General features: G+C 38.9%; 3 protein-coding genes across 3 annotated transcripts; 2 read left to right on the top strand and 1 right to left on the bottom strand.

The window, feature by feature from the left end:
• Window positions 1-743: 743 nt before the first annotated feature.
• On the top strand, window positions 744-2,247 carry LOC110763404 (early nodulin-like protein 17). Its single transcript, XM_021966186.2, has 2 exons — window positions 744-1,069; window positions 1,689-2,247. The coding sequence occupies exons 1-2, from the start codon at window positions 889-891 to the stop codon at window positions 2,021-2,023; spliced, it is 516 nt and encodes a 171-aa protein (XP_021821878.1). The 5' UTR covers window positions 744-888; the 3' UTR covers window positions 2,024-2,247.
• A 1,519-nt stretch (window positions 2,248-3,766) lies between these two features.
• On the top strand, window positions 3,767-5,084 carry LOC110763400 (serine/threonine-protein kinase ZRK1-like). The gene has a single exon (XM_021966182.2). It carries the CDS (start codon window positions 3,901-3,903, stop codon window positions 4,918-4,920), a length of 1,020 nt encoding a protein of 339 aa, XP_021821874.1. The 5' UTR covers window positions 3,767-3,900; the 3' UTR covers window positions 4,921-5,084.
• A 3,633-nt stretch (window positions 5,085-8,717) lies between these two features.
• On the bottom strand, window positions 8,718-11,274 carry LOC110747246 (Protein kinase superfamily protein). The gene has a single exon (XM_021947453.2). The coding sequence runs from the start codon at window positions 11,120-11,122 to the stop codon at window positions 8,966-8,968; it is 2,157 nt and encodes a 718-aa protein (XP_021803145.1). The 5' UTR covers window positions 11,123-11,274; the 3' UTR covers window positions 8,718-8,965.
• Window positions 11,275-11,534: the final 260 nt, after the last annotated feature.

The following is an 11,534-nucleotide window of genomic DNA, read 5'->3' as shown; positions in this document are numbered from 1 at the left end:
CTCGAGATCTTGCCATGCATGATGCATTGCAGCCAACATAAGTGGAGTCTGAACCATTTCCAATAAAAAATTCAACGTTAAAAAACAATGGGAATTATTATAGGGGAAGGGATTTCTCCCACACACTACGAAAGGTACTATGGAGATTTGAACAAAAAATCATTGATCTACAACTTAATATCCTTTTTCTGTAGACTATACCCCGTTAATACCTCATTAACATTCTCTAATAATTGATAAAATGTGGCTTTTATATGCATAAATGGTAAGAAATCTCTCCTTCATAGACAACTAAATTGTTTATAAAATTGAAAATCACATAAATCAACGATCAAAACAGAAATCACCCACATCCGCAATCAACTGACTGTCGCACAGCTCTCAATAGTCTGTATTGATCCACGACACCGGAATGTCTTACGATAAAAAATTTCGCGTTGCTTCTTATTTTGTGCACCAATTTACCAAACAAGGACAAAAATGTGGGTAAGTTATTAAAAGCTACTCCACTCCAAGAAAATATTAAAATGGGGCCTGCGTGTTTGGAGACCACAACGGCCATTTCCCAATGCCTGATCCATCTACTCATTTTATACTTTTTCTTTGTCGGTTCTTTTTACTATATTGCAAGTTGATAAGATTTTTTTAATGGAAATATTGTTTTGGAGTACAACAGGCTAAATCAAGAAGATTGATAATGCGACTACCCTTTTCTTCTGTGAAATAAACCAAAATAATGCGGAGAAAGAAGAATCGTTTGTTTGTAGAGCCCACACAACCCAGAACTCAACTCAACTGGACTCTTTTTTGAACTGCCTCCTGCGAATTATTTCCGTTAACCAAGAGACAGAGAAAGAAGAGAAAGAAGAAACCAACCAGAGAAGGAACATGTGGAAGTCTTGTAACTCAACCCACCTCATCTTGTTTCTCCTTTTCATCTCCGGCCTTGCAGTCCTCACTCCAATCCTTGCCACTGACCACATTGTTGGTGCCAACCGTGGCTGGAACCCTGGCATCAACTACACCCTCTGGGCCAACAACCAAACTTTCTATGTTGGGGATCTTATCTGTAAGCTCTCTCTCTCTCTCTCTCTCTCTCTCTCTATTTTTCTGTCTTTAGATTCATTTTCAAGTACTCAGTTTGCATTCCAGAACCCACTTTCTTTGTTGGGTATTTTTGTTTTCACTTTTCTGCTGCTTGTTAAAAACAAAAGTTCAAATTTTTTTTATAAAAAATGAGAAAAATGGTATCATATTATGGTACTATGGTACACTTGAATTGCATTCGAAAACCCACTCTCTTTTTTGGGTATTTTTGTTTTCACTTTTCGGCTGCTTGTTAACAACCAAAATAAAAAATAAAAAATAAAAGAAGAAGAAGATAAAAGTGAGATATATCATATTATGGTTACTATGGTACACTTGAACTGAACCCAGCACATTAATTTTGGATTTCTTTAGCTTAATTGTCTATCTGAGATAGCTTTCTTTCATATCTTTTTTCACAGTTCATAGCCGATCATTGTGGTACTTTGAATATTGCTGTTGGTGTGTGTACACACAAATTTACTATCTTTTTGGGCTAATCATACAATTTGCTATCTGTCTTAGCCTTTTTCTGTGCAAGTTTTTCTTATATATCCTGGTCCTCCTTTTCTTCTCAAAGTACATTGCTTGTTAAATTGCAGCATTTAGGTACACAAAGAACCAGTACAATGTGTTTGAGGTAAACCAGACTGGGTATGACAACTGCACCTTGGACAGTGCTGTAGGGAACTGGAGCAGTGGCAAAGACTTCATACCCCTCAATCAGGCCAAGAGGTATTACTTCATTTGTGGCAATGGTCAATGCTACAATGGCATGAAGGTCTCTGTTGTTGTCCATCCTCTGCCTTCACCACAGGCTGCCCCAAGTGCCCATAATTCTTCATCAGATTCTGCTGTCCTGGTTGTTCCTCGACAGGGATTTCGGGCCTTAGCGGTTTCTTTGGCAATGCTGTGCTTTGGATTCGGATGGGTCTAGTTCTTGTGGTGTGTTTTGGTTGTGGAAGCTGGTGTAACTCAGGGAAGTGTACAATTTATTCTTATTTGTTCTCAGTTTTAAGCTTCTCTTTTTTTCCTTAGTTGATGTTCTTTGGACATTTACATTATATGATTTGGGTTGAACTCTTGTGGTTTTTTTCCTTTGTCCCCTCGACTGTATTGCCTAAACTTTGTTTCAAATTAGCAAAACTTACAATTTGATCATCCTTCAACTATTTTAATTACCGCTCTGAAACTTTACAATTTTGACTTTCTGTTTAGGTTTAGACCAACACCCTGTCTCTTGAGTTGCCTCCTTAGGCATCCAAACTAGTTTAATAGGAGCGCAGGCTTCACTGTTATGACCAAAGACTTGTCAGTGACTACATTGTGCTAGCTTCCAAGACTAATCTACCATAGGCACATCAAATATTCTCCATTTCCAGTTGCAACTGATGTAGGCAGTTCTTCAGCTGCATCTACTTCGACATTGAGGTGTCGAATAATCGAGCCTTATTCTTTGCATAGTAATGCTGTTCATTCAAAAAGGTTCCCATGGTAATAGTTTTCCATGAGCTTTGCCTTCTCATTGCCCAAGCATTACTGTCTTTGCTAATTTTGCTTGTTCTGCCCCGTCTTTTGACAAGAATTTCCAGAAAATAAGAAGGTTGCGTGATTTTGTAGCTTTAATACTTTATTATCCGTCAAGAATCAAGATTTACATAGCCAAATGAATACACTATGCATATAAGATCCTAATGGATGGGGGAAAACACAAAATTTAGAAGACCAAAAATATTAATTTCTATGTAAAGATGCATAGATATTAAGGGAAGAATAAAACATTCAAAATTTATGATTTAAACTGTGAAGTACAACAAAACATTAACATTAGAAGGTCTTTATTAATCTTAATCTCGTTGACACTTCTTTCATGGTGGGCCTATCATAAGGATCTGAGTCTGACTCGAGACACCATAATGCGAGCTTGGTGCATTCTGCTACTTGCCCCATGCTTCTATCATGCAAATTTTCCCTCAAAATGCTTTCCCATTCCTTAGAATTCACTAAAACCTGAAAAGCTTGTAAATCAGCAATGTTCTTTCCTGTTAGAATTTCACACAGTACAATCCCAAAATTATAGACATCACTTTTCTCGTTATAATGCCCACAAATTTTTAGTTCTGGAGCAAAGTGGTGTGGAGCCCCGAACACTTCGGCATCAACATGAGTTTCACCACAAGGAATTGGTACGGAGGTTTGGAACTCAGACAGTTTGGCAACATAGTCTTGGTCTAAGAAGATATGTTCTGTCTTTATATGTCGATGGATGAACCTCTTGCACGTGCCGTAGTGGAGATATGCAACTGCATCTGCTACTTCAACTGCAATCTTTAGCTTAATCTGCCACGGTAGCAATTGACTGCCCCACGGTAGCAAATTTTATCTTTGTCTTCAAAGGCATACCAAACCCAATCTCCCCCCCCAAGTTTGACTGTCTGCAGAGAGGGTGGACCAGCAAAGCGAGCTGTTATTAGTCCGAAGGCAGGGAGCTGTTCTGTTACCTACTGAAAACTAATCTTCTAATAAGCCAGAGTGTCATTAAAATCAAAATAATGAAAACTACAACTGTGATTCAAGAATAAAACCTTATGTATTACTCTAATAATTGTTCATCGTTTGTGGTCCAAAACCAGATGTTTTGTTTCTTCCACAAGCCTTATAGGAAAACACCCAGAAAAAACCAGGATGGTTCCTAAAGAATTATTAGTCAACAAGTTAAGCCCCTAGTTAACTGTCAGCTGAAACAGGACCACAAAAGCAGGCTAGTCCACAGATAGTGCTGCAACTTTGGCAACTGAAAACCAATCTTCGAATATGCTATCATGCTTCAGAAACAAGAAATACAAGAGAAAAGAGGAGGGATGCTACTTGAAGAATGGAGCTGCCATGTTAGAACAGCTTATACATTCTTTCCGTGGGAATTGTAATCCGATTCGGATGTACTCCAAAGAAGAGCTCAAGAAAGCAACGAATGATTATTGCTGGGATGGAATGGCATATCGGGATTGGAACTCTCGATTGTACAAAGGAGTTCATGAAGACCATGGAATTTTGGTGAAAAAGTTTGAAGCAGACTCAAGTAGTTACATGGATCCTCTAGAACTGATTACAAATGAAGCTGCAATAGCCTCGAACATGAGCAAGCACAAGAATGTTTTGAAGCTCTTGGGATGCTGCCTCGAGTCTGAGTTGCCTACGCTAGTTTACGAATTCCCAGCAAAAGGAAACCTCTCACACAACATCTATGGAGATGGCCAATCACTACAATGGCAGATAAGGTTAAAGATTGCAATTGAAGTAGCAGATGCAGTTGCCTATCTCCACTATGGCATGCCGAAGATGATCATCCATCGAGATATAAAGGCTGGACATATCTTCTTAGACCAAGACTATGTTGCAAAGCTGTCTGAGTTCCGAACCTCAGTGCCAATTCCGTTGGGTAAAACTCATGTGGATGTTGAAGTAATTACTGGGACTCATAGGTGCCTGCCTCCTGAATATGCTATATCAGGACGTACTTCAGAAAAGAGTGATGTCCATAGCTTCGGAATTCTGTTATGTGAGATCTTTGCAGGAAAGAGATGGGATAGTTTACTAATTTGGTTTATGGAGAATTCTAACAAAGGCAGTTCAAGCTCATATAACGAGCTAGAGTTTAGACAGTTAGCAAATCTTTTCAAAACCTACTTAGAGGCCAATGTCTTGGAAGAAGAAAACAAGAAGCAAGTAGTGGAATGTGCTAAGCTCATAGAGAGGTGTCTCAAAACAAATCCGGATGACAGGCCCATCATGACAGAGGTAGCACAATCACTCAGATTGATCAAAAGCTTATAATATCGAGATGATCAATGGTCAAATTATAAAATTATAAAATTGTCATTGTTAAAAATCACCACATATAGAAAGATGATCACTCTCTCTTTCCCTGCCTAGCTCCTTATGAGAAGTATGTTAATATTGTGTTTCACTTATAATACGATTCTTGCATTTGGTATTAACTAGTTTCTGTTTTTTTCTTCTTATTTTTACACTCAAAATGTTATCAGATGTCAAATAATATCATTGTTTGTTCTCTTTGTTTCACATCAAATGTTTGAATGTACCACAGTGTATTTAAGATAATAAAATGAATAAGCAACAATGTGTTTTTCTTGATCTAAGCATTGATTTAACTTATTGGCAATCTATGGCATGGATGAATGTTGCCTGCAATAGCAGAGCATGATGATGCAGCAGAAATTCGATTTCGGACAATGCCGTGTCCAGTTGGTAATAACATAAAGTAAGGGGAGGAAGGGTTGGAGCAGGGGAGGTGGTAAGATGGGGACTGGAGGTGGTGGATGAGCAATGTTTGGAAGGGTGAGAGTAGTAATGGATGGGGCAATGGCAGTGCTAAGAGGAGGGTTTAAAGTTGGATCAAATGGAGTTGTAGGACTAGTTGATGGGACTAATGTATTTTGGGGTAGGATAGTAGTAGGTGGGTTTGGAGGGGAGAAATACTTCCCTATCTTCATTTCATTTGCCCCCTTTCTTTATCTCTCCTCCAGGCAATGAAACGGTGGTACATAAGTTTTTCTTCTTGGAGGGGCTTGGAATTATTGTGTGAAGTGGGATAAGAGGGCTTGAAGGGTCTATTTTGGGAGGTTGGGATTGTAGGAATGTTAAGGTTCGAAGGGGCTAAAGTTTGGGATGGGATTGTAGGAATTGCTGGGGCTAATGTTGGGTTTTCAAGGCTTGAAGGTGCTAATGTTGGGCATTCAAGGATTAAAGGGGCTAATGGGGGAGGTGGAGGTCACAGAATGCAGGGTGGTAGGGTAAGTGTGTTTTTTTTTTTTGTCACAGTTAGGAAGGAGGAGAGGGTATTTCTCATACACACTATTGTCATGGAGTTTCAAACTTAAGACTACTGGGTAATGTCATTTTTTACTAGGCTAGACCCGGTTGGCATAGGGTAGGTGTTAAAAAGATTAAAGATTGAAATTACTGTAATTAAATGTGCATCTACCACAAAGTTAATTGAACAATCAAGTTTCAATATGTATGGACTCTCCGTACAAGCCCATAAAATAAATACACAACTCGCCTAGACATGATTGCATTGGTCCACTTGGTTTGCACCAAAATGAAAATGTTAATAAACTTATCCACATTCTCATTTTGAATATTTGAAATTCCAATTATGATAAAATTGAACGTGGGTCAAATGCTTTTTGTTGTTGTTTTTTTCGGTTGAATAAAGAAACATGGAAAGGGGTCTCAGGAACCAATGCCTAGCTCCGTTGTCTAGTTTTGTTGGTCAATTATTGACAAATATGATCATTTCCTAGAGCTGACTATAAGTGCTTTCCACCAATAAATATTTGATGGGTTAACGATCTCATGTTATTATGAAGAGACTTAAGATTTTTTAAAACCATTTTAAACATCTTAAGAGAGAGAGAGAGAGAGAGAGAGAGAGAGAGAGAGAGAGAGAGAGAGATAATTATTGCTTAACTGGGTTTGGTTTTCTAGGTCTGTTTGTGTCTTGGTCAAAGATCATGCATGCTTGATTTGCTGAGAATCCTCTATTAAGAGCATCCACAGTGGGGGTGTAAATTTGGGGGTGTAAAGCCACTTTTACATCCCCTTTACACCTCCGGGGGTGTAAATATGTTTTTTGCTCCAGTGGGGGGTGTAAATTCGGGGGTGTAGCCGTGGGTCCCAGCCTTTTATGTTGACTTTTCTTCATTTTTCTTCTCTTTTCTCGGGTGGGTCCCGCCTGCAAGAGATGTAAAAATAGATGTAAATATACATTTTATTTTACATCCCCATGGTGGTGATGTATATTTACATCCATTTACATCTCACCATTGGAGACCATTCCGGTGACTCGGGGTGTATATTTAACATACACTCCCATGTGGATGCTCTAATATATTTCTGTACCTTTTATTTTCTTTGTTCAACATTACACTTATGCAGTAGTTATGGAAGCATGTGAAATCAAAATATATGTATATAATATATATCTTCAACCACTAATACTGCAGGTACAACTTCAGAATATATTACAGTACATTTATTTGAGAAAAATAGTTCTATTTAATTTCTTCAAGAACGTATGACAACTTTTTTTTATTTTTCCCAATTTCCTTAAACTTAGTAGAAAGTTATTTTGGTTTCTTTGCATCAAAAAAGAGAAGAGGGGAAGGGGGGGGGGCAAAATTTGAAATTTTTTTGTTTAAAAATGAGGATTCGAACTTGAAACTTGTTCTAATACTAAAAAAGAAATATCATTAGATTAAAACCTAAATCGGTCATCTTTATTAGGTTTACTAGGTGTTGTTCAACGAATATTGTATGGATAGAGGAGGGGGTTCCCCTTAGTTGGATACTCATTCTCAGGAATGACTGTTCCTACTGTTTCAGTGGAATGAAAATCTCTTGAAAGATTAAGAAAATATCAGTAAACACATGTTGTCAGAGCAAACGAGAAAATTCCTCTATAATGTTCCAAGTTTATCTGACATGTAACATGTGAGACGACATTTTCTGGTCAAAATGTAAGACACCATTGTCTAGCATGGCCCACTGAGAAAGAAAACGAAGAAATAGACCCACCAAAATGATGTTTTTCAAGTGTTGGCAAAGATTTCAGAAGGAAAAGAGCCCTCTAGCTAGTGTGCGGTCTGAGACTGATAGAAACACAGAGCTCATTAGTCTGAGCCTCTGAAAGGAGAAAAAATTGTATATCACATGGATGACACTGTTTTGCTATCTTCAATCAATCACGTTTTGCTACATATGGTAATTTTTTTCATATAGCAAAATGTGATTAGTTGAAAATAGCGAAACATTGCTATCCTCGTGTCATGCAAGTTCTACGACTAGTGGTGGCTATGATGCTTCTAAGCAACTACACCAGATAAACCTCATTGATGGCTCAAATCGTATATAAGTAACTTGCCATTAGTGTTTTTTTTTTCTTTTGGTTTTCTTCTTTCTTTTTTTGCTGTCAGTCTTCGCAAGCTTTGGTTCATAATCCTTTTTTTCTTTTACTTTTTGCGGTCATTTTCCTCCAGCCCAATAAGGGAAATAATGCAAATATTGCTTCCAAGAGTTGTCCCTAGCCTTGCCCAGATAGCAACCTTTTCTTTATCTTCTTTCTAGGAAAGGAAAAGAAAAATGACAATGACAATTCAGCAGGAAAAATTATGCGGATAGAGTCATGACTTTATGATATATACTTTTGAGTGATTAGTCTTAGCCTCTCGTGGGTTAATAATTTACACTTTAGTAGTGAGCAGCTTCGGCCCGTGATTAAGACTTCAGTGCTTCATGATCAATCTAAAAAAGCTCCAACCAAAATTAAAGGATCAATCATTTTCTGTGGCTGTCAAAGTTTTACTGGCTGGTGTAAATTAAAACCTTCTTAATTAGTTCATGTGTCCAAAGAAAAACCCTTCAAATGTGTAAGGAAATGTGAGACAAACTTAAACATGGGAGGCTTTTTGAGCAGCTAGATTGTTTCTCGAAGTTTTCCCATTTGATTTCTTGCATGCATTGACAAACCATCTGCAATTGTTTCAAAACAGCACAAGCCTGATGAATCACTGGATAAAACAGAGGACCTGTATATTCCACTGCAGGAGTTTAAGGAAACTTTGGTCTGATTATGATTGAAAAAACAACAAAGGGAGTGTCAATAGGACTTGAACATTAACCCAGCAATGAAAAATGGAGTAGAATCATCTACCTAATTGCTAATATACACACAACATGCAGGCCATAAATTTGCTTTCAAATAACGATTTCGAATCATTGCTTCTATATTACACTCAACATAACCCCTAGTGGGGAATGATAAAAGAAACTTGAAATGAAGAATATGTTACAGTCCCTACTCTGTAGTGGCAGTCTGTTTTCTCCTTGACCTGCTGTAAAACTTTGAAGGTGGGGAGGGAGAGAACTCGAACGGAAGTGGTGGGAGATCCATTTCCCCTTTCAAGATCTTAACAATCTCTCCAATTTCCGGTCGTAACTCTGGCATCTTTTGTAAGCAAGAGAGAGCCAAATTTATACACAAACTTGCCTGGTCTTTATTGTACTCATCCTTCAATCTCTCATCTACAAGTTCAAGGATGTTTCCAGCGTGAGCTAACTGCCGACACCAGCTTATTAAATTTGCCTTTTCTAGCTTCATGGGTGATGCAAGAACATGTAATGGTCTTCTACCAGACACAACCACAAGGATTAGAACACCTAGACTGTAAATGTCAGCCTTCTCCATCAAGTATCCACACCCACCATATTCTGGCGCAACATAGCACAAAGTCCCTCTCATGCTTGTTGTGCTGCTGAGCTCACGGCTAAATAGATCACCACTATAGACGTCACTTCCAACAGAATGTGCAGTCTTTTTCTTCCATCCCCTCCTGAAACTGAACTCCCCATTTTGATCACATTTATCCTGACTCTGCTCCCTAAAGTTCTTTCGTCTATGAAGGTACATCCATCTGCCAAAACGCGGCATTTTGAAGCCTTTCTTCCACTTTGTTTCGAGATTTTTAAGCTTATTACCCTTCTTGCTAATCTCAGCAAGGTGCTCTTCTTTCCACCACTCTTGCATCTTCCTTGGTTTCCTTTTGTGATTTTTCCTGCTCTTCGATTCTTTCTTCTGGAACCCCTTATTGGGATTTCCAAACCCAAATTCTTGCAACTGGAGTTCATTTGCATTTTCTAATTTATCAACTGGAGTTGACACATCTAACCCACGTTTCTCATGAATGCTCTTCTTTTCGTCATCCCAGTCGGGATTCGTAGATGGGCAAATCTGACTCCCTATCCATTCTGTAACATAATCTTTACTACACAATTCACCACTTCCATCCTGCTTCCACCACCAATCCTTCCCCCACTGTTTTGTATCCTCTGCATCATCGACACCAGAACCGGCAACAAAATTCAACTCCTTACTATGGTCAATGCTACTAAGCTCATCATCATAAGGCACAAACCTATTATTCCAATCATCCCCACCTAAATCTACAGTTGAAACCTCTTTCCCCTTACCATGACAACTCTTCATATCACTCTCAAAAGCAATGTTGGCATTATAGTTCACAGAATTCAAGTTCAAAGCTTTAACATCACAACATTTTCTACTATTTTTCGATGAAGAAGAAGCTTGCAAAGCAAGAGCAAAATCTACCTCACTAGCACTCTCCACAGGGGTACCAATCGCCGGAGTTTCCGTAGCCAAGTTCCCAGACAGCTCCTGGCTCTTCCACAGCTCCTGACTCTTACCCAAGTCCTGGCTAAACATATCAACACCAAATTCACCCTCCACCTTGATCCTTGACAACCCGAAATCCGAAATCTTTGCCCGGTAATCGAAATCAAGCAAAATGTTGCTAGGCTTAATATCACCATGAATAACTGGAGGATCACATCCCAAATGCAAGAACTCAAGTGCTCTGGCTACATCTGAAATGATCTCAAACCTCCTCTCCCAACCCAAAGTCAAAAGGCCATCCCCAAAAAGTGATTCTTGGAGACTCCTATTGGGCATATACTCATAAACCAGAATCCTACAATTTTTTTCCACACAATAACCCAAAAGGGTCACCAAGAATGGTGATCTCAACCCGCCAAGAATCTGCAACTCATTCTGGAACTCTCTCTCTGACTGCAAATTCAAAGCATCCAACCTCTTAATGGCAATCAACTTACCACACTTGAGTATGCCTCTAAAGACAGTGCCAGAGCCACCTTTGCCAATAACATTGGCACCATCAAAGTCATTAGTGGCATTCTTGAGCTCTTTGCATGAAAATCTTTCAAGCTTGAGAGGTGCACTGGAGTCAAATGGAATGGTCTTAGCCCTGTTCACAAGTGAGTGCCAAAGGTGGTAAAGAAAATAGATGATTGATGAAAGTATCACCAAAGAAGCTGAGATTGTGAGGGCCAAGAACAAGACCCTGGTTTTTGTCAAGAAATTGGGTGGCCTAAAATTTGGAAGGTCAGGACTTGAAGGAGGGAATGGTCTTGAAGGCATGGTTGGTGTTGGTGAGGTGGGTTCTGCTTCTGGGTCTTCAGGGTTTGTGGTTTGGCTTCAAAAGTGATGAACAAAAGGTTGAAGAAGATGGTGAGATTTGGGGATTCTCATTTTCGTTGTTTCAATTTTCTTCTTTGTCTTTGAGCATCCAATGTGGGCTTGCTTTACAGTTGGATAATATATGGAGATTGTTGTTAATCACTATTCTCTTTTCAAGTTCCTCCTTTTGATATGGGTTTTGATTGTGCCTTCCTTTTTGTTTTGGTTTTGTTTTTTAATGTTGTGACTGTAATTTAGGATTAGAAAATAGTGGGGTGTAGAGTGTGGAAGGGAGGGCCCCAAGGTGGAGGTGCTTTTGACTAAAGAGAAAGGCTTTGCAGAGAAAGTCATATCAAGCTGAAATTCAGAAAAG

Source organism: Prunus avium, chromosome 3 (assembly GCF_965620075.1).
Source record: "Prunus avium chromosome 3, drPruAviu1.hap1.1, whole genome shotgun sequence".
NCBI classification, from domain to species: Eukaryota; Viridiplantae; Streptophyta; class Magnoliopsida; order Rosales; family Rosaceae; genus Prunus; species Prunus avium.
This window is presented reverse-complemented; position numbering and strand designations above follow the sequence as displayed.